This window comes from Pararge aegeria, chromosome 20, assembly GCF_905163445.1.
Source record: "Pararge aegeria chromosome 20, ilParAegt1.1, whole genome shotgun sequence".
NCBI classification, from domain to species: Eukaryota; Metazoa; Arthropoda; class Insecta; order Lepidoptera; family Nymphalidae; genus Pararge; species Pararge aegeria.
The window spans coordinates 15397106-15424480 of NC_053199.1; the positions used below are offsets into that span (position 1 = coordinate 15397106).

Genomic DNA, 27375 nt, shown 5'->3' on the forward strand with positions numbered 1-27375 from the left:
CATAAATTCGCATTTCAGAATAATACGAGCAATGCGGATTACCGAAGACGAGTCTTAATTCCAAATGTTACGTAACTAGCTCCGCGGACTTGTTTTGTTAAACAAACATTAATTGCTGTTCATTATCACAATGTTCTTTTATCATAACTATTAAATAATTAAAACGAAATCGGTATTAAGTGGACAGTTCCATTAAGCTACTGGCCGCGCGAAGATCGGTAACAAATGGCGAACAATTACGCAGCTGTGCTCTATGGTCCCAGTGACTTAAGAATCGTTAGTATTGTTTAAGTAGTTAATTAAATAACTGTTTCCCGCGTTCTTCGCCTGCGTTTGTTCCGGATTTTTACGAATCCCTTTGGAATCAAATTCTAATTTAAAAAAAAAATCTTTATTCACGTAGGCCTATCACAGGCATTTGATAGCGATCATGAAGCGTTCATACATATATGTTTACATAATTGTAAGAGGATGGTTATAACTTCGTTCGCCAACTTAAACCTAAAGCTACGAGGTTTCCAAACGCGCCCTGGTCTAAGAAGAGCCCACAACCAACTTAGTCGGGTAATTGTTTGTTTCCCTGGGACAAAATAGCCTATGTTACTCTCCGTCCTGTCAACTAACTCTTTGCTTAAAATAAAGTTCATTGGTCGCTAAGTCAGAACATAATTTCCTATTTAAAGTTACAGTATATTATACGAGGCCAGTGGTGTACACGGTCTTCTAGCGTAGTAGACAATCGTGACAACTCATAAAAAAAGCTTTTATCATCATCTTTATCGGGCACACGGGTCTGATCTCACAACCAAAGTAGTTTAACCCACCATGCTGGCCTTGTGCAGATTGGTGGACAATGGACTCACGCCTTTGCGAGAATTATGGAAAACTCTCAGGCATGATGGGTGGATGGATGAGATTCAGTGGCGTGCACAGGGTCTTCGACCAGGGTATGCATAAAGCAGGAACAAGGCACAAAATGGAAAATTTTCCCTCACATACGAGTTATACAAAGTAATTTGAGTAGGCAGTGCTTTTGTGCATGTATGAAGTGCACCCCACTGATGAGATCTCCTAACGATGTTTTCTTTCATCCTTAAATCAAGTGAAATGTAATTGAGTAAAAAAAAGTGAGGCCGTATTCATAAGCACACGGCTATCACCGCACCTCTTGTTTATTTTTGATGTCGTATCTTGTTATCTAAAAGAATATTATTTTTACAGGAAAAATTGCCAATGCCCGAGATAAACGACAATGGTACGTTGACATTTGACTTTAGATAATTTATCTGTAACAACATCTCATTCATCCTTAGGTACATTTAATAAAACAGTTCGTTTTGTATACAATGTAGCTGAATGTATAAAAAAACTTTATAGTTTTAAAATTACCAATTACGTACCAATTTTTTGTTGTTATCGCTGGGAAATGTATTAATGCATCCCTCCTGTACTTATGTAACAACTAACCACTTAGTTAAGACCATACAGAAACCGTGTACAAGACTAATATTGAAGCATCAAAAACCAATAAAAGTTGCGCACGTTGTTGTGCACGTTCCTTGCATGGCCTACGATGTGTTGCTCTGTTTATATGCGATGGTTTTTCACTTAAAATTTGGTGGGTTATTTGCTCAGTCCGTCAATTATTATTACAAACTATAAAAAAATTTAAAAAGGTGACGACACAAGGTCGCTTATGCATACCACTGTGATGTCCCGAAACTAAACGATACTAGTGCGACTTACTCCACTACTAATGACATCTGTTGGCGATGTCCTAAAACCATGAAAATAAAAACACTGACTTAAATTTTTATTATACTTCATTCTTATATAAGCTCATTATCTATAAGAATGAAGTCCTGATATAAATATATTTCCGAGATTGTGCTCAAGAACTGTTTGATCTAATTCCCCCCTCACCTTTTTATCATCGAACCGCGAGGCCCCGAAAGGATCTGAATTCCGACGTGGTTGATATAACGCGGACGCGTGCGAAATGCTTTTGCATCATCGTTTCTGCTTCGCACCGCCCCTTCTAGCTTCCATTTTCCGCAGTACCTACAATATGAGTACCTTCAAATCAAGAGTGAATAGGCATCTTCTAGGCAAGCGCGCTCCATCTTAGGCTGCATCATCACTTATCAGGTGTGATTGCAGTCAAGCGCTCGTATATAAACATAAAAAAAAGTCGTTGACTCAGCTACTTTTCCAGAAGTTTTGATAAAGATCGACTGCTGCGGAATCTGCGGTTCGGACTTGAAGATTTATTCGACGGGGAAATGCGGGCTCGTCAATCTCACCGAACCAGTTATACTCGGCCACGAAGGGGCAGGTGTTGTGGTTAAGGTGAGGACATGGAAATTTATATTTTTTAAGAGCAGGCTGTGCCACTGTCTTCAGTGAGCTTACTCTAGTAAGCTCAAATCGTCAATGGGTAAAATGAAAAAATATACTTACAGTTGCATTCAAATTCAAATTTGAAATCCATATTTTAAAATTTATTATTCACGTATACCTTTATTCGTGGGGAAATCTTAATAGATAACATAGCGGTAGCGCCACGGTGAGGCACGGTGGCTATGTCGGAATGGGTAACGGTTTCTTCGCATTACGCCCGTGGGTCCTCATCAAGGGGGCAGAGGACGTTCGTGAGCAAGATGGCTGCGCCCGATCCTCCTTCGACGTATCGGTTGAGATTCTACGTCGTCCTCTCTCCGTCGCCACCTTCTGCGACATTATTAGCTCGCAAAAGGAGACCGTCGCATCCCAAGGTGTAAAAATATCGCAGGCACTTATGAAACGTTCATAGTTTACACCAGTGGCGTTACTTAAAGGACTAGTTTAACTTGTCATGTTCTTTAAAGTCACATATACACATATGTGTTGCCATCATTGTGAGGGAATGATGTTAAACTACATTTGTGAATTGAAAACTAAAGCTAGGGCCTAGGAGAGTTCCAAACGCGCCCCTGGTCTAAGAGCCCACAGCAAACTTAGCCGGTGAATAATTAGCATTTGGAGCGGCATTTTTTTTTCACTTATTCGCAGTAAACTCGTGACAGCAATCTCATTTGATGCAGTCTGAGAGGTATGACTGTTATATTAAACAAAAACCTCGATTTTTTTTTACACAGTATCGTACCGGAACGCTAAATTGCTTGGCGACTCACTGCTATTCTCACCGTCTTTAGATGGGAAGCAAGGTGGCGGGCCTGGCAGTCGGCGACCGGGTGGCTATCGAGCCGACGCAGCCGTGTCGCAGCTGCGAGCTCTGCCGCTGCGGCCGCTACAACCTGTGCTACGACCCAAATTACTGCTCAACGCCTGGCTCACCCGGGAACCTCTGCCAGTACTACAAACACGTCGCTGACTACTGCCACAAGTACACCACCGTTCCCCATTGATTAAATACTTTACTATCACTTATCAAGTTTCAATATCACTTCATCGGGATCAGAGTCAAAGTCAGGTCGTACGGTCAGGGCCGTAGACCACCGCACTGCCTCTGTGCGGAATTGGTGGAATTCACACCTCTTTGGTGACATTATGGAGATCTCTCTGGCATGAAAGGTTTTTGCACGATGTTTTCATTCACTGTTGAAGCAAGTGATATTTAAATTGCTTGAAACGCCTGTTATGAAAATTAAAGTCCGCGAAAAGCAGGAGAACTGTATGGTGTAATTTATAACTTCTTACAATGAAAAATTGTTAAGTTAACAATTATTCATCTCCTGAGGATGCTCCGGTATCGGAGCGAAACGTGCGTAGAGGGTACATTGCCGATGATCTGTTTGGTGTGGAGTATAAGGATTCAAGAATTATAAATTACACCCTACATATATCATGGATTTCCGTAAAGTAACGCCTGCTTCTATACCTACTTCTATATTTAAAACGCCTATAACTTACAAAAGTTAGATGCGATTCGAACTCAGTCCCCCGAATATGAAGTCGAAGTCTTACCCACTGGGCTAAAAGCCCGATACATATATTTATATAAATACTAGCTGTTGCCCGCGACTTCGTCTGCGTTTGATTTTGTTTTTTGACGTGGCAATAAATTTAGTTGTAGATCTAAAAAAAATTAAAGTATTCAGTTTCGCTAAGCCTTAATTGATGAGTTTGCTGCTGTCCGCTGAGGAGTTCGGTTCTCTATCTCCAACCACAGTTTTCGGCAAAATTAAACACCTATTATAACCTCTTCAGTACAAAAATAATTATTTAAATCTGTTATAATTTGTCGGAGTTATGGTGTAAAATCGTCAAACACTTTCATCCCGTCTCCCAAAGGAACCGAGCTTAATGTCGGGTTAAAAAATATCCTATATTACTTCTAATACTTCCAAGAATATATGTACAAAGTTTCATGAGGATCGGTTAAGTAGTTTTTGCATGAAAGCGTAACAAACAAACTTACATTGACATTTATAATATTAAATAGGGGATAGGGATAGGGATAGGGATGCAGACAGATAAAAATATCCGAAACATTAATTCCAGAATACCAGATAATTTGAGCATGGAAGAAGGCGCTGCCGTCCAGCCCTTGGCGATCGCCATCCACGCCTGCAACCGAGCAGGCGTCAAGATCGGAAGCACCTTAGTGGTTCTAGGCGCCGGCCCTATTGGCGTGCTATGCGCAATGACCGCACGCGCTATGGGTGCCACTAAGATTCTTCTCACAGGTAACCAGGTTCCTATACCCATAGTATAAAGTTTATATACAAAGTTTGTATTAAACGTAAGCTCATAAACAAGTCTTATTATAGTATGAAGGATTTATCTACATCTTCATCGACCCCTCTCCGGCCCACTACAGGGTACGTCTCCTCTCAGAGTGGGAAGAGTTTAGGCAAGTGCGGATTGGTAGACTTCACACGCCTTTGAGAAAACTACGGAGAACTCTGAGGCATGCTGGTTTCCTCACGATATTTTCCTTCGCCGTTTAAAGCAAGTGATATTTAAATTGCTTGAATTTAAATATTCCTCCTTTAATAAAACTCCGAAAAGTCAGTGGTGCCAGGGCTCGAACTCGGCCTACACGAAGCCTTACCCACAAGGCTATCACGTTATTCGAATAAAGGATTAATTAACCGATAGTAAAAATGTAAGATTTTAAATTTAACACAAAATGCCACTGAACTACAAATACTTTTAAAAAATCTTACACCCGCGCCATCCTTGATGTGAAGATGCTCCAGTGTCAATCTCCGTAACTGAGTTGGCATTCCATTGTCCCCCTTGATGCTTGGCACCCGGGTCGAACCGCCCTTTTTGCCGCCACTTACGCTGTCAAAGTAGTTGGACAAGCTTAGTTGGCTACCCTTTCAATTTTATTCCAGATGTAGTTGAATCGCGTCTCAAAACCGCTAAGAAGTTAGGCGCGGATCACACGTTGCTTGTTAAGAAGGAATACAGCGACGAGGAGGTCGTGGCCAGGATCACAGACACGCTGGGAACCGCGCCTGACATTACTGTGGACGCATGCGGCTTTGCGTCCGCCCAGAGAGTAGCCATGATGGTAAGTTACTAACGACGATAAAAGTTATCTACATCCCTAATTATATAAAGCGAAAGTAGATGTGTTTCTAGTTTGTCATAAATAAAGCAAAAGAGCAATAGATTCAGATTTTTTTTCATAATTTTTTAATTTGAAAAAATAAATGCTCGGATTCTATAGGATATATCTATAATGCTTTTCTGATTTTTTTTAAACTAATAATTGACGGATAAAGAAGATGGCCCACCTGGATAACCATCGCCTATAAATAGAGCGACACTTCGCAGGGCATGTAAAGAATACGTGGTACGACGTGCGGCCCTGTGTCCATCAAACTGGGGCGTAGGCCTAGCATTATGTGCCTGAAATTACGCCGGCACCCACGCCGCGCCGCCCGCAGACCAGAACACAGCGTTGCTCCAATACTGTGTTCCGGTCAGAAATCATCAGAAACAGAAATAATCATAGTTCAAATCACTGGTTGAAATGCTAAAATGCCTGAATTAAATTAAGAATTAGAAAGAAGTTACTGTTGGTGAAAAGAAAAATGTTATTAAAATACAAAAATCAGAAGAGGGAAATTGGTCACCTACCAACAACCTGTTGGTTTTTACATATGCATGCCAAACAAGGAAATTTACAAATAAAACAAAAAAACAATATAAATACATGTCAAAGAGGAATGGAACGGAGCACGCTAAACATTAAAAAGCTACACAAGATAAGACACACAAAAATAAGAACAGCCACGAAAATAATAGATGCACTAAGCTACGCAAAAAAACGTGTAAAGTGGAAATGGGCGGGTCACGAGGCGCGCCTCACAGATCACAGGTGGACCAAAACAGTAACCACATGGAGAGGCCCACCAGGCAAGCGCTACAGAGGCAGACCGTGTACTCGATGGGATGATGATAATAAGAAAATCGCGGGTCCACAATGGATCCAAATAGCTCATGCATAATCCTGAATCTGCCCCTTTACTGCAAAGTCCTCAATAGACCTCATAATTTTGAAAAACTGCCCTCTGATGTACAGAAGTATTTATGGTATACAAAAAATATCTTATTTTTGCAGAAATGAAAGGTTTTATTGTTATAAATTTCATATTATATTTAAAAACAATATTTCCCACGAAATTGCACGCTGGGTGTTATGGCCGCACGACATAGGCAAATAAGACCTTTAGGTAATAGGACCTACGTCCTTGTTCCATTGCTAATGACAAAAAAGCAACTGATAGTTTGAAAATCATAAAATACTTGATATAGGTACCTACCTACGCAGTCTTTCGAAATTCAAGTGGTATAAAATTATATTAATGTAGACGCGACGTGGTAATTTTGAATTCGGCGTTCCACCTGTCATGGCGGATCTAGCGCTCTGGGATTTTGCAGTTTTATTTATTGAAAAAAATATCAACCTCACTGCAAATGAAAATAAAAATACGTATTTTATAAAACATTAATCATATATCATTAGTTATACCTAAACAATATTTTAGCGATTCTTCGTTATTGTCTCAATGTAACTACTGGCACGTTGCAGGTGACGCGCTCGGGCGGCACTGTGCTGGTGGTGGGCATCGGCGCCGAGAGCGTACAGGTGCCGCTGACGGGCGCGCTGCTACGCGAGGTGGACGTCCGCGGCGCGTACCGCCTCCTCAACTCGTTAGTTTGTCTCAGTTCCTCACCGCACACGTGGCGACCAAAGAGCCAGGCCACGCGCACGGGCGGCTCGGTGGCTTCAGTTACTTTATGAAAATTAAGCCTTATTTTCTATACTCCGCGAAAAGCAGGAGAATCTGTATGCTGTAATTTATAATTTCTTCAATCCTTTTAATCCATAGCAAAGAGATCTTCGGCAATGTAGGGGACATTACGAAAGTTTAAATCCGAAACCGGAGCATCCTCGGAGGAGATGTTATTGACTTTACAATGAATAATTAAAATGATGCTGTTGACTTTACAATGAATAATTCTTAAGAACACACTTAAAAATTATTCATTGAGATTATAAATTACACCATACACATTCTCCTGCTTTTCGCGGAATATAGCAAATCAAGCTTAGTTTTCATAATTTGTCATGGAATTCCACCTGCTTCTATCCAATATTCAATTACTTACGCAATCCAGGAGAAGGGAGAGTCCATAGCCTTAGCACACAATAGGCATACGTGAAACTAAGGATACATATTTGCAAAATCAGACGTGCTATCACTAAGCTTTCAACGCTCTGGATGTTAAGCGCATCAAATCATCAAGTTGGTGCGCCCTAAATTTATCGATGATTAGTTTTCTTTTTCTTTTACAACTTAACCGCTATCTCACCTGGTGGTAACTAATGATGCAGTCAAAGATGTTAACGGAATGGAATTTTGTATACTTTAATTGGTCAGCAAGTAATCCTACATATTGCAGCTACTACGAACGTTCTTTTCGAAAGCTCTCTCAGGCAATGATGTTATGATTGCGCTCGCTCGTTTCACTTTTAAGGTCCCCATCCCAAACATGTGATAGAAGTTATTCTTCATAAAATAAATTGTATTAAATATTGCAGATACCCCCAAGCACTGGCTGCAGTTTCCAGTGGGGCCATAGATCTGAAGTCTTTCATCACCCATCACTTCCCACTACAGAAGTCCAAGGAAGCCATGGAGTTCGCCAAAACCGGCGAGCCTATGAAGATTATCATACACATGTAACTGCCGTACACGTCACATAACGAAATATACGTTGCATAAGCAAGTCAAATTTCCTCCGCAAGTCAAATTCTTATAATCATCCTGTAGAAAGGACAAACGGCGAAATCTTAGTCTGGACAAATATACAGAAAAACAGATGTTTAAGTGATGGTATCAAATGTGGAGTCCAAATGGACCTGGGACCTGGGTCACCTGGCCCGTTAGTCCGCTATTACAATATGTCAGTGGTCGATCAATAAAAACATATTAATATAAAAAAAAAACTTTTATTTTAAACAATGAAGTGAAGGAAAAAAGCGTGATCACCCTGATCGCAAACACTATTTTTTAATTAGTTATTTTGTTTCATTCCCTGGACCATACCTGAGTATGCCCTCCCGACACAACTTGTAAAGTATTAAAATTTTTAAAAAATTAATAAAATTGAAGAGTTTTAAAATTAAATAAAATAATAAAATTGAATTTTATCTGTATTTTTTTTTCCTAGGTTAAAACACTTTTGAAACGTCAAGTCAGTCTATTTGTAGTGACTCCACCGCTGGTTCGGAAGGCATAATTTTATAATTTAACAATCTTTAGGATTTTGCCTGTTTTATGACGCACGTAACCACACCGGAAAAGAAACATTAAGGAGTATACAGTAAACAATGTAGACATGCAAAGGCGGCCTTATTGCTGTAAGCAATTACAACAATAAGGCCGCCCTTATTTAAATGTAAATTAAACCAAATTTTCCGTATAAATGTAATAATTTATTTAAGATCACTATAAACTTATTTAATTATGAATTATTAATTTAACGTTAGTTATTTATTTCACTAAGGCAACATCAAAATTGACATTTTATAACAATTATTGGTTAATAATTAAACTGAAATGGAAAAATAAATATTACATATATTTATGAAAAACACTTTAAAATTAAATTTATCACACTTTGTAATCACGAATAATAAAATTTATGAAATCCCAATATCACAAGTATCTTCTTACTTGTACGTCTTATTTTGTATGTAATCTTTTCATTAGTGCAGTATGTTTCAAAATATTAAAAATTAATAAATATATAAAAGGAAATACATTTTTATTATAACGGGCTTTTTGACGTGACGCAAACCTATTCTGCTTTATTATTATTATTATTATTGTTATTAAAGTTACATATAAATTTGATCTTGTGCACAATAAATTATAAACTTTTACTATAAAGACAATCCTTGAGATGTCTCTCATTATATTAACGATTACACATACATATATGATAAAAAAGCTTGCTCCAAACTTCATAACTAGACTGTGAGATGGTAATAACAAAAAAAAACCTAAATAAGTTTGTTGTTGGCTCTTCTTTTATTAATTAATTTGGAACCCTCCTAGCTTCAGTTTTAAGTTAACGAATGCAGTTATCAACATCACTAACATTAGTGTAACATGTTAAATGTATAACGCTTCAAGTGCCTGTGATAAGGTCTACATGAATAAAACATTTTCGAACTTGAATTTGACACGTTTTATATATTTTAAAAACAAACTTAACACTACTGTAAGGAAAAGTTAGTTTTCGCTATAAGATGGGAATGAAAAAATTGAGTATATATATGTGGAAAACGCCACAGAAAAAAAACTGAAATCCAATGAAAATTAAGCATCATTTTCACAGTATATCATGGTGTTCCGCAAAGTAACGCCTCTAATCCAAAATCTTTGCCAACTTTGGTTACGTATAAACTGTTTTTAAAAGTGTGTAAGAATTAACTTGTGATATGAAGGGTTCATTGCTATCATCCTATAAATATCAATATAGAGCTTTGGCCCTCCACGCTGCTTCAATGCTGCGTGGTAACTAGCCACGGCCAAAGCCTCCCACCAGACCAGACCTGATAAAATTCAGAAATTATCCCTGCTATCCACAGCGCTCAGGGTTGCGCCAGGGAGGTCGTCGTTAATATAAAACAGTTTTAATTTTTATTTATACACTTCTTAAATCGTCAGATATTACGCATAAATTCGACAGTTACCAGCGACACGTATACGATTGTTATTATAAAAAAACATTTTAAGAATCATGCAGCATCGAAATCAGAAGGGCGTTCCACACCCAAACACGAAATGCGTATAACAAAAGAATATTATGGCACGAGTGCAATAATAATGTTATTATTGCCTATATTAGATTTAGTTTTGAAGGTTTGAACACGCCGGGTCGTGTGTTCAAAACAGCGCTGTTAGCTCGCGGCATCGGCATAGTACCTAATGCATTAGCGCTCGTACCTGCATGGAAAAACCACTTTAGTTAAAAACCATTGTTGAAATCGCTATGTGGTGAAGATCTGAATACACTTGTGACAATCTTTTTCGGAATACATTTAACGGCCGATTTGCGCAGTTTCCAGCGACCCCGCCTTCCGAGCCCAAGGCCGTGGGTTCGATACCCACAACTGGAAAATGTTTGTGTGATGAGTATAATTGTTTTTCAGTGTCTGGGTTTTTATATGTATACTAGCGGACCCCGGCGCCATCTGTCGGGCTGATTTGTGAATCTAAATCAGTACCAGTTATAAAAACATAAGGGTAGGCTTTTTATAACTCTTACAAAGCCTATCCTTAGTTTTTATAACTCGTACTGGTGATTTTTTAATTTCTATCGTCCGCATATCCTGTGCATACTCGCTATGCACGCCACTGCTTGCTTACGTACAGCCAGCACGGCTTCAGTATCAATAAATAACGCGGCGTACCGGGGCGGCTGCGCGCGGGCGAGCGGGCGGCCGTGCGCGCTCTACCGCGGGCGAGCGCCGCGCATGCGCCGCGCGCTGCTTTCGCCTTCGCGGCCGAGCCACCCTTGCGCTTGTACCTGTGGGATTGCAGAACTTTAAGTAGCGGTCTGCACATTACCAAAAACTAGATGGCGCCACAATATTATTACAAACCTGGGTGGTTTCCTGAAGCTATAAATAAATAAATGACAAAGATCCTGCATCGCGCTAACTAAGTGTTCACAAAAATTTACCATATATACAACTTCCAAAGATTAATGCCCCCCCCCCCCCCTTTCTACGCGTGTGGTGCCGTAGCAACCCCTCAGGTGGTTATTACCAAGTGTCAATTCGAAAAAGAAAACATGAATGGTGGATAAATGTTACAAAAAAGTACATAAAATACTAAATAAGAGGAAAGATTTTTTTGTTTGTTTCTACTAGTGTTGCCCAAATTCAGTCTTGGTCTTGCAGTCTTGGTCTTGTTCTTGCGTTTTTGCAAGACCAAGACCAAGAACAAGACCGCGTATTTTTAGCAAGACCAAGACCAAGACTGACCGTGCAAGACTTGAGCAAGAACAAGACATAGCCTGCAAGACTCTTGCGTCTTGCAGCTAGGACTTAGCGCTATTTCACGGAGTAGTTAGGTGTAACAGTTCGGTGTATAGGTAGGTAGGTACGCTTAGGAATTCTATGAGACGCAAAAAACTATATCAAAGAATATGAAAAACTGGACCTATGCGCATTACGACTAATACCATAAACATAGCGAATAAAAAAATATCTATTAAAATCAAACTGAGTGCATGCATAGTTATGTTTTAACCATCGGCACTTTGATAATGCGGCATCAAAGGTTTTGTACTTACTTCTCAAAGAAATTTGCCGCTTTTCGGAAGTACATGGTTATGATACACGCGCCGGCGGCTTCTTTTGAAATCTAAAACAATCGTTGCCGCCGCGCCGAAATCATAACATTTGACACTATTCATGCAAAATAATTTCGAATTTTAAGAGTACCTACAGGTGTTCCAAAGAATAAATAAGTTTCAGAGTGCTTAGAATGAAAATGAATACATTATACTGATCACGCAAGTAGTATTATGATTAGGATAAAATGGTGAGGATAGGTAGTAGATGTCATAATAATTCATTCTAGTAAGTAATTATAATATTGATTACTTATATGGTTTTAAACTAATTACTTAGGTACTATTATTGTACATTTAGTCATTATATTTCTTAAGTTTTTACAAGAAAAAATAGCAAAAAAGTGTTCGAATATCTCTGAGAGAGATGATGAGAGTAAGTATTTACTAGCTGTGCCCGCGACTTCGTCCACGAGGAATAGTAACTTTGGAGGTATAGTGACGTTCAGGATTTATTTATTTATTTTAAAACTTCTGTCATCAAACATACAAACGAACTCTTCAGCTTTATAATATTAGTATAGATGCACGCCAAAACATTCACTTATATGTAAAGAATAGTGATTGGCACTAATTCTTTACATATATTTTATTCACGGGTCGCATCTGTACAAGTAGGTAATATTTAGTGTGTGTATGTACGCCGCACGCGGCATCGTTCGATTTGCGGCGGCATCCTTTTCATAGAGCCGGCACGTGGCGAGGCGGCGCGGTAAAAAGCAAGGAAACGTACTATAAATGAAGGAATTATTTTAATTCCAGTCATTTCCAATTGAGCTGTGCTTCGATTCTAACTTAATAATTGTTTTTACTAATTCTCGTTGTTTTCTAAAAACGTATCACGTGTACAATTTAATATGAGTGACGAAGATTCAAATTATTCTAGTCCGAGTAACGAGAGTTTGAGTCACAGATCTAAAAGACCCAAAAGCAAATTTGAGGAGTTTTTCGAAATAATTCATGCATCCCAAACTGCCTTGTGTAAATTGTGCCAACATAAAAAGATTGAAATAAAAATGAAAAACAGAAACACTTCAGGCTTAAGGAAACATCTAATGTCTTTCCACAAAAAGGAATCAGAAATATTTCTTCCTGTTAAACCAAAATTAAGTGGAGATATCACAAGCTTTTTAGTAACCGCTGGAAGAAGTGGACAGGTAAGAATATTTTTTTAACAGTTAAAAGAATTTTAACTCCGCGTAGCTATTCATGCGATACTTTTAAAAACGCCATTAACTTACGTAAGTATTTTTGAGTTAGTGGTGTTTTCATCTAGGGGTGCGACATATTAAGTATGTAATTATCGTCTTAAATATTTTTTATAAACACCCATATTTTCATTTAATCGGCCAGTAACAACTAAGTACTTTATTTTGGTAAATTACAGTACAGTGCAACCTTAATATAACAAATATCAATTTAACGATTTTCTCGATTGAACAACAACAAACCTCCTCCTCTTATACGCTCAAACCTAGTATGTTTTAAATAATAACACAAGATTTATTGTTTTGTTTCAGTCGGAAAACAGCAGTGACAACATCACGTCAGCTACAGTTGATTGGGTGGTGAAAAGATATCTTCCCTTCTCATTTTTCGATGACGAAGCTACACAAGTATATTTTCGACGTATTTGCCCTAATATGGTGTTTCCTAAAAGGTCTACACTTAGAAGGAAAGTCAAAGAGCGATTTGAAGAGCTCCAATTGAATCTCAAGGAACGACTTGAACCATTATCATCTAAAATGTCGTTTACCATTGATGGGTGGACGTCAATTGCTGGTAGGAGTTACTACGGGGTTACTATTCATTATATAGACAACGAATGGAAGTATCGATCTGTAGTTCTTGATTTTATACCATCACGCGGTCGACATACTGGGGAAGATATTGCAACTATTTTCCATGAATGTTTATTGGAATATGGCATAATTGATAAAATACAAGGTATCACGGTCGACAACGCAACTGCAAATACCAAATTTATGTATGAACTGGGCAAACAGCTGCCGCCACACTTTGATTCAGACAATCAACATTTCCGGTGCTTTGCTCACATTTTAAACCTTGGTGTACAAGATTTATTAAAGACCTTAGCATTACACTGTGAATCTGACACTAACGCGCAAGATCAGCAGTACGAAGACTATGCAGACGAAACTGAGGATGAGGAAGATGAAGAATCTGCACCAAATATTGCTGACTCGCGTACATCTGTAACAAAGTTACGCAGTATTTCCAGTAAAATAAAAAGAAGTGAGATAGTGAAGAAGAAGTTTCAGTCTGCTTGTGAAGCAGCTGGCGTGCCATCAAATCTAAATGCCATTCTTGACTGTCCAACGAGATGGAATTCCACACATGATATGATTGGATTTGGTTTAAAAGTGAGAGCGGGCATTGACATATTGTGCAGTTCTGTCACCGAATTGAATGATTTTCAAATCACAGCTAATGAATGGCAGGTACTCGAAAAATTACATACATTTCTAATAAACTTTAAACTTTTAAGTACAAAACTTGGTGGAGACAAATATGTTACGTTACCGCTAGTCATTGTATCATTTAATCTCTTGCTAGATAAAATTGAATCCATGGTAAAACAGTTAGATGAGAAACCTAATCGATCTGAAGTGGATGAAAGGCTCATTCTAGCTTTCCAAGCAGCTCGAGACAAAATGCTTAAACATTACAAGAAGAGCAACTGGATTTATTGTACTTCTTTAATTTTAGACCCAAGGCATAAGGCTCAGACTTTTGACCTGACAATGTGGGGGAAGCAACTTAAAACAGAAAGTCTGCGCAAGTTCAATGAACTTTATGAAGAATATAAAAGTCTACACTCACTGAACAAATCTCTGGAATTACCAGAAAAAGACAATAAAGTATGTGATGAAGATGAAGACTTAATAGACTTTGATAAACTCTATGAATGTCCCTCGACGTCATCCGGATCTTGTCTTCAAGGCTTAGTGATAGACGAGTTGGAGGAGTACCTGAGAAAACCAAGAACTGCCAGCTCGGAAGACATTTTAGATTGGTGGAGGACGCATGAGACAGAGTATCCGATTTTATCGAAAATGGCCCGTGATTTTCTCTCAATACCTGCAACTTCAGTACCTGCTGAGAGGTTATTTTCTAAAGCATCATTAGTAATTAGAAAACATAGAAATAGGTTAAGTGATGAGTCAGCCAGATGGTTACTTTGTATTAATTCTTGGTCAAAAGAATTGATATAAAGTATCATAACCTAATGATAAAGCTGTTGATTTGTGTTGTATTTTATTTTTTATTCAAATAAATGATAAATCGTAAAACTCTTTTATTAAATTTCTTATAAGTTGAGGGTTCAATCTCTTTCTAGACAGATAAGTATTGTTCTTTAAAATACAGTCAAGTTATTGTAATTAATTTGTTTTTTTACATGTTTTAGCAAATGTAAGCTTATAAATCATAAATGTTTATTAAGAAACAGTTACTTCCATGGAAAACGACATATAGGTCAGTTGATTTTTCGAATTTCTTATCAAATCTTCAGTTATTTATTAATCTGCTTGATCTTTACTATGGCTATGTTAATTCAAGCTCACAATGTTCCAATTCTAATACGTTTTTCTAAGATTTAAAGTAAACTTTAATAAATAGTAATAGACTAATAGGTAATTGCAAGACTTGCAAGACTCTTGCTGCAAGACCAAGACCAAGACCAAGACTGGGAGCGCAAGACCAAAACCAAGACCAAGACCAGGTGTATTGGCGCAAGACCAAGACCAAGACTGGCTAAGTCTCGTCTTGTTCTTGCATTTGGGCAACACTAGTTTCTACCCAACAGGCTCCAATAGTACTGGAACGATTTTAACCATTTCTTCGCCTATAGAAAGCTAAACTATCACGAACTAACATAGGCTATAATTTATTTCCAAAATTGCAATAATGCAACCCTATTACAAATTCTACCTATTAAATTACCTTGCCTTGCTAAGAAAACTATTGATAAAACAAAATATTTATAATAATATAGTTTTTGTAAAACAACATATTAGTCATAAAGAAAAAGTGGATATAAACTGTTAACTTACAAGAAATGGTCATAAATTTGTGTAATCTGCATTTCGACTGCCATACTCCCGAACAGGTTAGTCCGCTACCATCTTACTGCATCGTCACTTACCACCAGGTGAGATTGCAGTCAAGGATACCTTGTAGAGTAAAAAATAATACCGTTTCCTGACTCCGCCCCGATATGTCTTCCTCCCCCTGGACCCGCTGCTAGTGGAGGTGTTCTCAGCGTTCCTCGCTAGGCTGCTCCAGTCGGTTTCCGAGTCGTTCTCTTCTTCTTGAAAGTCATCTCCCTTTTCCTTAGATTTCTTGTCTTCAAGGTCATCTTCGTACTGCATTAGGATACCTATAACATGTGATTAAGGGGGTTAGTAAAATATAAAATAAGGTAGATCAGCTTTAATTTGCTGATTTATAGATTTGCTTTACAAAAAAAAAAAAAAAAATGGGCATAAAGATGCGCCGATAAACTTTATCTCCCTAGATACGCAGACGAAGTTTTTGGCATGTGAAAGGTAATAAAAAAACAATATTTTTTAAAATTCATACTGCGCTTTTATAAGGTCTACAATATTACTAACTGACAGACGTCAGGAAATCATGAATGAATGAATTAACTTCTATTGGACACTACAAAAAGTACATCAAACAGAAAATTAATCACGCGTATAAAATTTGGCGGCCTTATCCACAAGATGGACTGACCGCTGGCTCAAGGCCGTGGTGTTTGGAAGTCACTATAAATTACTGGCTAAGTTTGTTGTGGGCGCTCTTAGACCAGAGCGCGATTGGAAACCTCCTAACTTTAGTTTTAAATTAACGAATGCAGTTATCAACATCACTAATATTAGTGTAACATTTTAAATGTATGAACGCTTCATAACTGCCTGTGATAAGGTCTACATGATTTTTTTGTTTCATTCAACTACGAGTTAGTACGTAATTTATGTACGCCCCGTACATAAATTACGTGAGGTGTTAAATTTAACAAAAAAATTGCGTGATATATGGCGAGCCCCGAGAGAATTCCGTGTCCGCCACACAGGGTCAACGCTCGATATTGAGACAGCTTAAAATTACAAGAAGGCTATCAACCACCTGTTTTCGGAGGATTCTCGAGTGCTTCGGTCACATTGCCAGAAGAGATGTTGACAATCTTGAAAAGATTCAAAGTCACTGGCAAAGTGGAAGGAACGAGATCTCGAGGATGTAGCCCGATTCGTTGGTCGGATCAAATTACTATACAGGCAGTGTCATGCACAGGGTTTTTGACCAGGGTATGCATAAAGAAGAAAGATGCCACAAAATGGAAAAATTCTTCGTTTTTTCGAGTTATACAAAAATTTAAGGATTGGCACAGCTTTTGTGCATGGATGAAGTGAACGCCACTGTTTACAGGTTGCTAAAGGCCGAGTGAAATCAAAATCGTCCGGAAGGTTGGAAGTGGAAGGGTCACGACGTAGAGAGGGCCACTCACCCAGCTTCTCGACGGCGTAGGCGGTGGTGAGGTCGAGCAGGCGCGCGGCGTACTTGTCGTAGTTGGCGCGCGTGACGTGCGGCAGCGCCAGCATGGCGGCCGGGCTGTCGGGCAGGCTGGCGGCCATGGCGCGCAGGGCGGCCTGCGGGAACACCGCGCCCAGCGACGCGCCGCGCGACACTGCCATCTCCCTGCGACCGACATGTTAGTAGCGGAACTCACAGCCAATTCTAAGTTCCAGTTCACACCAAATTTAGCTAGCCCCTTTGGAAAGTTGGCAAAACAAGAGAGCCAGGACAGCATGTTTGTGACGATGCAAGAGAGCCGGGACATTGACTTTCGGGGGTAAAGCAAACTTTCTTGACGTCTGTATTTGAAGTTAGCGGCAAGGTCAACGCAATGTGTAACGATTTGGCCGTTATTAAAGAACGGTTACGTAGAATCCGATGTTGATAATGTGAGTACCGGCCTCGCCGATCAACTAAATGAGATCGTAGATTTTTAATGTTTAAAGATGATAAGACTAGAATACCATGCCGGCTTTCGTTCCTTGATGTATGAGCTGTCGTAATGCATCGACACCATACCGCACCAAAGAACGCATTAGCGCATGCATCAAAAGTCGACATGTTTTTCGGCACATAGACAATTAAGCGAGTTGTTGGAGCGGGTAAAAACTATTAATGCTCCTTTTAAGAACTCCGGCGCTGTATACTTCTAACTCAGGGTTGAAGCTATCTTCCGACCAATTGCCCACAGAGTTGTCGCACATGGCCAGACTAAGAACATGGACATGCCAGAATTAAGGGTTACTGGCACAGAGGACACTTAACCTCGATTATCACACAGGGATGCAAAGGATATAGTTTCAAATACCTGACACTATAAATACGAACTGCAGAATGATGTTCGTCAAAAAGGACTCTAGGGCTCTCATCGTGAACTGAGTCTCCAAGACAACTGACCTGCAAGCCTCGACGAGGTCGGCGTAGCAGCGGTCCTCCAGTCTCTTGATAAGTTCCCCGATATGAGAATCGTTGGTCTGCGCCGGCGTCACCGTGGTGACCAGGGCCGCCTTGCGCTCGATCTTCATCGGGAAAACGATACGCAAATTGCCTGACATAAGCCTGTAACAATGATGTTTTTAATTTAATGAAAAAATCAACATATTCTCTTTTAATTCGCTCCAATAATATTGCGCACAGCAAATAACGAGACATCAAGTTAGTTAACTGGTGCGTATTTTGTATTGAAGTTTGGCAACATACGTTAGAAGCAGTATGCAGTATAATACTGGCAAATGAATTGAAAATAAACCAAAATGCCATGCGATTCCGTTCGGACCTGAGTTTTGAGGGGATTGTTTTAGTTTGTGCAATCGAACACGCTCTGCTACCATGCAGAAGTCCGTAGAGTTTCTGTCCTTCTCAGCAAGGAAATAAAATGGCACAGAAAATATTACAAAAATAAGTGTCAGTGACAACGTCAACGTGGCAGTAGATCCTTATTTTCCGGAAGTACTCTCCTGGAATCCGAGCCACTGATAAATATATAAGTGTGATTGCGCAGCGATTTATTGTAAATAAATCTATCAGATGTAAGTCGAGTGATATTTTAGATAACTACGTTGGACGAAGAGCAAAGGGACATTGATAACTTCGTCAAACATTTATATCATATTATAAAGATATATAGAAAACAAAACTTCATTTGTCATCTCATGCAACTAAATGAGCCTCAACGTGACCTTGAAATTTTACTTAAAGCTTTAAAGTCTAAAAAATTAATTTATGCCGCCTAAGACAGTTCCCTGACAGAACACAGACAAGAAGGAAGAGTCTTCGCTCTATAAGAGCTCTCTGCTGGCAAAACCTGCGTGTTGTCTCGGTTCACTCACTTGTCGACGCTGGGCCCGAGCTGGACGTACGCGCTGGCGATGTCGTTGTTGACCACGAGCTTCTCCGCCAGCAGCTGACGAACCATCATCTGTCGCAGGAGTCGCTGGGCGTCCCCACGCGGCCAGGACTTGCAGCTGCAGAGAAAATAGGAGCTTCAGGGTGGACACAAGAGGACTATCCCTGTCTTAATTAAAGATTTTAAACTAAGATTTCCGTGGTTAAACAACATTTCTTAAATATAGTTCAACGGGTAAATACCACAAAAATATTATTCGATTTGTCGATATTTCGACCCAGTTGCATGGATCGTGGTAACAACGGGACTGCGTAGGTAAGAGATGCTGCACTCACAAAAATTAAAAGTGACGTTGTCAGTGTAGTAAGTCGAACATTTCGTGAAACACCGACAAAAAGAGCACGAAAGCGGGTAGTCAGATTCTGCCTGTGACATCCAACTTGACATCTCGTACTCACGCAGTCCCGTCGTGAGCACGATCCATGCAACTGGGTCGAAATATCGACAAACCCAAAAATATTATCGTGGTATGTACCCGTTAAACTATATTTAAATAATATCCCTTTGTTACCAAAATAAACACCCTAAAATCAGTCAATTGGGAAGTTTCGACCGTGGCTAGTTACCACACTACCGACAAAGACGTGACGCTTACCGATAAAAAAATAAAAAAAATTATATATTATATATATATATATATAATATATTTTATTATTATATATATATATATTTTATTATTATGTTATTATTGAAAGTGATCTCTTCAAAGCTACCTAAATGAATGGGATATGGTAATGAGTGATGGGACAGCACACAATGTGTATGGTCAAAAAATTCGAATATGGCGTGCATATAGCTTTTGACCAGGGTATGCATAAAGCAGGAAGATGTCATAAAATGGAAAATTCCAACTACTATGCGAGTTACTTAAAAAAATTAGTGTAGGCAATGCTTTTGCGCATGTATGAAGTGAACGCCTCAGAGTATGGTGTAGGAGCGGCAGCACTCACCGTCCATGCAGCGGGCTGTCGCGGAGTGCGGAGAGGCGCTGTGCGTTGGAGCCGCGGAGGGCTTCGGCCACGTGTAGCAGCGTGAACGAGCTGCGGCCCGCGGCGCGGATGCACCGCACGATCACCTTGCAGTCCTCCGTCACGTCGACCGGCTGCGCAACCAAGAGATATGCTATTCAAATAATGCAAACAATTTGCACGCTGCTACGGCAAAGAATGTTTGGACCAATTACTATGTAACCCATCTTTAATGCAAATAAATTAATTATTATTATTAGTATCGAAAACTAGTCTCACGTCCGTGTACAAAATAAATGTATATATAGTGAGCCAAAACAACATTAATATATTAACTTGGATACAAAGTGATTAATACATTAAAATGTCATCATCATCATCATCAGCCTATCTCAGTCCACTGCTGGACTAAGGCCTCTTCATTTGCACGCCATCTCGGTCTATTGCTGGTTAACTGCATCCAGTTCTTCCCTACTGCCTTTACAATATCATCTCTCCATCGAGCTGGTGGTCGGCCAATGCTTCTGTGTCCAGTACGCGGTTGCCAATCCAGAATCACTCGGCTCCACCGCCCGTCCTCCCTTCGACATATGTGACCCGCCCAGTTCCATTTCAGGGCCGCTGCTCTTTGAACGATGTCAGTGATTCCAGTTCGGTTTCTGATCTCTACGTTGGGAATCTTATCTAATAGAGACAAACCTAACATCGCTCTTTCCATTGCCCGCTGAGCCACTTTGAGCCGGTGCACAACCTTCTTTGTAAGGGTCCATGTCTCTGCTCCATATGTCATAGTGGGTAGGACACACTGGTCGAACACTTTGCGCTTTAAACATAAAGGAATGTCTCCCTTAAGGACGTCTGAGAGTTTCCTAAAGGCTACCCACCCGAGTTGGATGCGTCGGCTAATCTCTTTTTCCTGTCCCTCCTTGCTTAAGGTTATTGTTTGTCCGAGGTAGACATATTCGGAAACACACTTTACCTGGCAGCCGTGGACAGTAATATGGGCAATGTTATCCCGACACATTACTTTCGTTTTGTTGATGTTCATTTTAAGTCCTACGGCTGTGCACACTGTATGTAGCTCTTCCATCATCGCCTGTAGGTGTTTTAAGCTTTCTGCTGTAAGGACAATGTCATCAGCGAACCTCAGATGAGACAGTATTTTGCCATTGACGTTAATGCCTTTCGAAGACCAGTCTAAAAGGCGAAAGATATCTTCCAGCGCTGCAGAGAATAGCTTTGGTGAAATTGTGTCGCCTTGGCGAACCCCCCTAAGGATCTTTATTTGGTTTGTCAGTTCGTGTAATTTAACCTGTAGTGTAGCACCTAACATTAAAATGTACATTACATAAATACATAATGGCTCTTGGCGGCGGATTGCACCCCACATATTATTACAGCTAAACCTACAACCTTAGGCTGCATCATCACTTACGATCAGGTGTGATAGCAGTCAAGCGCTCGTCTATAAATATATAAAAAAACCCTAATATAAAATGAAAAAAAAAACACAACATATTACTTTAAAAACAAAACGTGTGAGCCGTCATGGGACTCCTCGCAGATGTAAAACATTGCAGATATTGCATAATGAAAAGATAAAACATTACAAATTTGTTCCACAAATAAAAAAAATACAATCAAATGGATATAACCACTCCTTTTTGTAAGTCGGTTAATAATGACTGTTTCATTACAAAATTAATATTCATTTTTATTGTTACATAAGAAATACAAAAATTCAATCGTGTAGCGTGGCGATGCGTCGCCACGGCCTGTGTCGCCACGCCAAAAATCAGGTTTACCCTCCGCCTATAGAATATACACCAGTTGAATCGTCCATGTCCGCATCTGTTGGCGTGTTTCCACGCACCTTATAGTCGTGGTCGTTGAGGCAGCTGTCGCAGGCGGAGAGTCGGTTGGCGCGGCACTGCTCCTTGGGGAAGCGCTCGCCGAGGTACGCGAGCACCTGCGAGCGGCGACACTCCGTCACACTCTCGCACACCTCCACCATACGCAGGAGGTTCTCTTCGTGCACGCGCCGAGCGTCCGCGGTCGTGTTGCGCTCCACTAGCAAGCAACAAGGCCTTTTAGAACGAGAAGACAGTGTGACCGTCTTTCGGTTCAAAAAATTCAAAATTCATTTATTTCAAGTAGGCAATGGCTAATGACGTCGATATAGCTGTGGGAGAAGGTAAAACTTAGTCCTTTCCTCGGGGAGCAAATTGAGTCTAGCCCATGCTAGCCGTGTATGGCGTAGGTGGCGTCATCAAAGGAATAAGTAGACATTAGTACCAATTTGTAGTTTAACAAAACAGCTGGTGTTCACAATGCATTGTATTGTAAAATAAAAAATAAATTGTAATGAGGTCGCAATCACTAGTGGGCTGAAGTCTCGGGGAGAAGACCAGGGTGGCAAGTGTAAGATTATTTCTACCTACATCGATGGCGTGAAAGATAAAACACGCTTAATATGGTACCGGAAGAGCGATCAAGTGACAATGTCCCAACTCCCAGTATTTAAGCTAGTTTTCTTTTATTTTATAACTTACTACAACCGGAGCAGTACGGTTTCACTAAAGGTCGTAGCACTACGGATGCTCTAAACTTTTAAAGCATCCGTAGTTCAGGCAACACTGGGAACGTTCGCTCCCAAATATAAAATATCCTCTCGATATCTCGATAATTGTCTCCTTCCTATGCTAGCTATACTGGTGTCTTCTCCCCGAGACTTCACCCACTAACTACGACCTAATTACCAAACAATACACACCTTGGAGAACATTACGGAGAACTCTCAGGCATGCAGGTTTCCGTTTTCCTTCGCCGTTGAAGCAAGTGATATGTAAATCGCTATCATCATTATCATCATATCAATCGATAGACGTCCACAGCTGGACAGAGGTCTTTTGGTATGTCCAAATTCTACGGTTTTGTGCCGCTTGGATCCAGCGGCTACCTACGACGCGCTTAATGTTGTCTGTCCACCTCGTTGGGAGTCGAACAACGCCGACCCCAACGTCCGTCCTTTCTCCGAGCTATGTGCCCCGCACATTGCCACTTCAGCTTCGCGACTCGTTGAGCTATGTCGGTAACTTTGGTTCTTCTACGGATCTTCTTAATAAGTCAAAGTCAAAAATATCTTTATTCAAGTAGGCCCACAGGTGGCACTTTTGATGCGTACATAAAAATTACACGGTAGTGAGATGATGGCGATAACCACATTCGTAAACTTAAAACTACGAGGGTTCCAAACGCGTCCAGGTAGACCAGGACGCGTTTGGAACCACAGGAGAAGCCCACAACAAACTTAGCCGGGTGTTTTTTTTTGTTATCACCATCTCACAATGTCATTTAAAATTATTAGAAGTGCAACCTGGTTAGAGCAATAATTCACGCCCAAGCATTTTTATCGATTACATAGTCCTGTATACTATAATAGGACTTTTCTATAAGCTTACGTTTAATACAAACTTTGAACTTTTTAAGTGACATCTCCAAGATGTCAATTGGTAGTTTATTGTAGAATTGTATGCAATTTCCTTTAAACGAATTATCAATTTTATGTAACCTAGTATATTGCACTGTAAGTTTATTCTATGTAACAGCTACAACCATGCCTATTATGAAAAGCGGGCTCACAGTCCAGCAGGCGGCGGTATCGCACCACGTCCCCGTAGCTGTAGTACAGCAGGCACGTGGCGGGCTCGCCGTCGCGGCCCGCGCGCCCCGCCTCCTGGTAGTAGCCCTCCACGGACTTGGGCAGGCTGTGGTGCACCACGTAGCGCACGTCCGCCTTGTCCACGCCCATGCCGAACGCGATGGTCGCGCAGATCTGCGACCGAACTTATCTTTGCGTTTTATGCTCCATTATTTTGCTCCATTTTTTCGTACTAATATTCCTCAACATAAACTATCCTTCAAGATCATTATAATAATAATCATTTATCCGAGCATGAGAATTTTTGGAAGCCTTTCTTTGTGTTGCAGAGGGTATTTAATTACTGACTATTACTTTCTTGTTACTAAAATACATTAATATAAATTAACCTTTAAGATAACCACTATAACCTTGAGAATTTTTGGTTACAAAGATTTGAATTCCCTACCCTCTGCGGTAGAAAAACCTGTGTTGCAGAGGGTTCCTTCTGTTATGTTGGGTTTTGTAGTTCCTTCTACAGTGATTTTCAGTGTCTGGGTGTTTATATGTATATTATAAGTATTTATGTATATTATTCATAAAATTATTCATCAGTTATCTTATAGTCGTAAAAATGTAATAGGCCCGTTTTGACATTTGTGCAAGACCATAGAATGTAACTTGGAACGAAACTGAAAGAAACAATAAAATAAAAATCAATTACATACAGTATTTTAAAAAATACGTAAATTTTTTTGGGACGTCAAATAATATGAAAGAATATATCGCGAGTATTCTTTTTGCCCTTACTTCATAGTAGCATGCAATTTATAATTGTTGCGAAACGTTCCGAAAACAGTTACGTTCTCAGTCTTTTTTTTTTTATACTAGAGCTGTAACCATTTTTTTACTGAATATCGAAATTAAATATTGTGTAGTTATCTTTACTGCAAAGAATGAGCTTGGTTCTCAAAATGGGTTCTAAATAATGAGTCTGAGTTGATGTATCTGACCAAGCGGCACATGACTGAAGCGTCCCCGCGCGCACTGCGCAGTTTTTCGTTCCTCATCTTGTAAAGTTGACTGTGCGCTCGTTTAAGTTTGATATATATTGTTTACTATTACGTTAACTATGGCTCTTCTATTTTGGACATTAATTTAAACATAGTGATTTGACTCGATTTTTGTATTTGTTGTTATATAGTACTAACTCTGTTTCAACATGTTGAAAAGTGGACGTATAATCAACAGCCAGTCACGCGTATTGGTTGTGAAGTTAAAGGAATACTTTGAACGAACGAACACTTTACAATACATAATAATATCAATCAAGTACTGATACAAACTTGAATTGATTTATCGTGAGTATCGAGTCCCGAGTCTTATGGTTCCATAACTAGTTACGTCGCGATGACAAATGTCAAAACGGGCCTATTACATTTTTACGACTATAGTACCTATAACACAAGCTACGCTTACTTTGGGGACTAGATGGCGCTGTGTGTATGGTCTTGGTGTATTTATTACTTATTGTTATTATTTAAATTGTACTCTCTTGTCTCTTGCTCTATGTTTATATGAGTATATATGAGTGTATATGAGTGTATGTGAGTGAGGCTCGCCGGGTTGCGCGAGGAGCGTACCACTTTGTAGCGGTCGGCCAGCCAGCCCGTCTGCACCTCCTCGCGCTTCTTGTCGGCCAGGCCGGCGTGGTAGGCCGCCGCTTGCACGCCCACCTTCCGCAGGTCCAGCGCCAGGCCCTCGCACTCCTTGCGCGACAGGCAGTACACGATGCCGGAGTCCCTGCCAACCAGACCCTCGCATTCGTTCAACATCATCATAGCGGCCCGTTACGCGTGCACGCGATCATCAAGCGTGCTGCGTCAATGATGAGCAGGCTCGTGAGCACCAACACCCTCCTCAGTACACTGGCATGCAGGCTGGACAGCTCTCTCTGGGGAAGCTGGGATGGTGTGCACACGCGGTATAGGGGTGTTATCAGTTAGAGTTAGATAAATTCTTACTTTATAAGCACTTTTGAAACGTCAAGTATGTATGTCTGTAGTGACTCTACCACCGGTTCGGAAAGCAGATTCTACCGAGAAGAGCCGGCAAGAAACTCAGTAGTTGCTCTTTTCCAACATCAACATTTACAATCATTTTTCTATCTTGCGGGATATGAGAGCGAGGCTGGCTGCTTCCAATCTACCTTGTCATTGAGGAATTCATCAAATGTATAGTAACCTCCCTGTACTAGATGCGTTTCTACACATTTTTTAAATGTATGCATTGGTAGGTCAAGAATTGCCTTATAAGGTTGTTTTTAGCTGTTAAGTACTAACATAGGTTTAACTACATTGTTTTACTAACACGATATGGACAAATGTACGAAATAAAGATTATTATTTTATTATTTTTTTTATTTTTTTTTTTTAATTATTAACAATGCTTAAAAATAAATTAAAAAACACTACTACAATAATATCCTACGTTACCGCGTGCGATTATGATCTGTAAGTCCCTCGTAATAGTTTTTCCTAACTTTTGTGATCACCTGAACCAAGATCAGATGTTTTTGTAACTTCTAAAATGTTTATACTATATTTTCTAGTTTTCTAAAATGAAATAATATTGAAAGATAAAAATTATTAGGGATAACAAAAGCACAAGGGATGTTTTTAATACATTAAACCTTATTACTAAAAAGAACTAAAAAGTTCTAAAAAAGAAAATTATTTTTTAAAGAAAGAATTTAAAGTAATTCTTAACACCTATATTATCAAAAAGCCAAAATTTACCTGAAAAACTTCTGCTTTATAAGATTGGCGACGTCTTGATTGACACTCTTCGGCTTCTTCTCTAATATCCGGTACGCGAGGTTAGGCCTGTTGAAACTGCATAGGAACCATTTGCAATTTCTCACCTGTAATATAATATCCATACTAATATAATGAATGCGAATGTTTTTATCCCGGAAAAAAGCAAAGTTCCTGTGCTGACGCTAACGATTACATTTTGTCCTTCAACCACGCAGACATCGAGCAACGGATCAACGTGATTTTTGGCTTAGAGATAGTTTATGAGCCGAAGACTGGCATGGGCTACTTTTTCCCCGAACCGGTGGTAGAGTCGCTACAAACAGACTGACTTGACTTTTCCTGCCTATAAACTAGACCTACTTGAAAATTTTGAATTTTATCCCGGATAAAAAGCAAAGGAAATGGGAAGATAAGCTGTCGCTTACGTACACGCTCGCGCTTGCTTACTTGCTTGCTTACCTTATGTCTTGCACGCTTGCTTACATTGTTGCTTACATTATTGAAGCCTCCCAGTAGACCAGAGGAAATTCAAAAATAATAAATTCC

At 39.7% G+C, this 27375-nt stretch overlaps 2 protein-coding genes across 3 annotated transcripts in view; one reads left to right on the forward strand and one right to left on the reverse strand.

Annotated features, from left to right (window-relative positions):
• Positions 1 to 193: 193 nt before the first annotated feature.
• On the forward strand, positions 194 to 8549 carry LOC120632620 (sorbitol dehydrogenase-like). Of its 2 annotated transcripts, none has more exons than XM_039902563.1 (8): positions 194 to 276; positions 1222 to 1255; positions 2219 to 2349; positions 3195 to 3385; positions 4504 to 4688; positions 5346 to 5524; positions 7052 to 7173; positions 8066 to 8549. In XM_039902563.1, the coding sequence occupies exons 1-8, from the start codon at positions 226 to 228 to the stop codon at positions 8208 to 8210; spliced, it is 1038 nt and encodes a 345-aa protein (XP_039758497.1). In that variant the 5' UTR covers positions 194 to 225; the 3' UTR covers positions 8211 to 8549. The 2 variants fall into 2 exon arrangements, with proteins under 2 accessions (XP_039758497.1, XP_039758495.1); XM_039902561.1 differs by having other exon boundaries at positions 2216 to 2349; positions 8066 to 8548.
• A 1104-nt stretch (positions 8550 to 9653) lies between these two features.
• The window catches only part of LOC120632602 (Bloom syndrome protein homolog), a 28522-nt gene continuing 10800 nt past the window's right edge, over positions 9654 to 27375 (reverse strand). Inside the window, exons 13-23 of the mRNA XM_039902531.1 lie at positions 26809 to 26933; positions 25654 to 25813; positions 24013 to 24205; positions 22244 to 22440; positions 20353 to 20504; positions 19326 to 19460; positions 18394 to 18555; positions 17429 to 17619; positions 16114 to 16297; positions 10949 to 11064; positions 9654 to 10481 (exon numbers count right to left, since the gene is read on the reverse strand). Of these exons, the coding sequence (XP_039758465.1) occupies positions 10375 to 10481; positions 10949 to 11064; positions 16114 to 16297; positions 17429 to 17619; positions 18394 to 18555; positions 19326 to 19460; positions 20353 to 20504; positions 22244 to 22440; positions 24013 to 24205; positions 25654 to 25813; positions 26809 to 26933 (1722 nt within the window). The 3' untranslated portion in view covers positions 9654 to 10374. The remainder of the gene's footprint in view (positions 10482 to 10948; positions 11065 to 16113; positions 16298 to 17428; positions 17620 to 18393; positions 18556 to 19325; positions 19461 to 20352; positions 20505 to 22243; positions 22441 to 24012; positions 24206 to 25653; positions 25814 to 26808; positions 26934 to 27375) is intronic.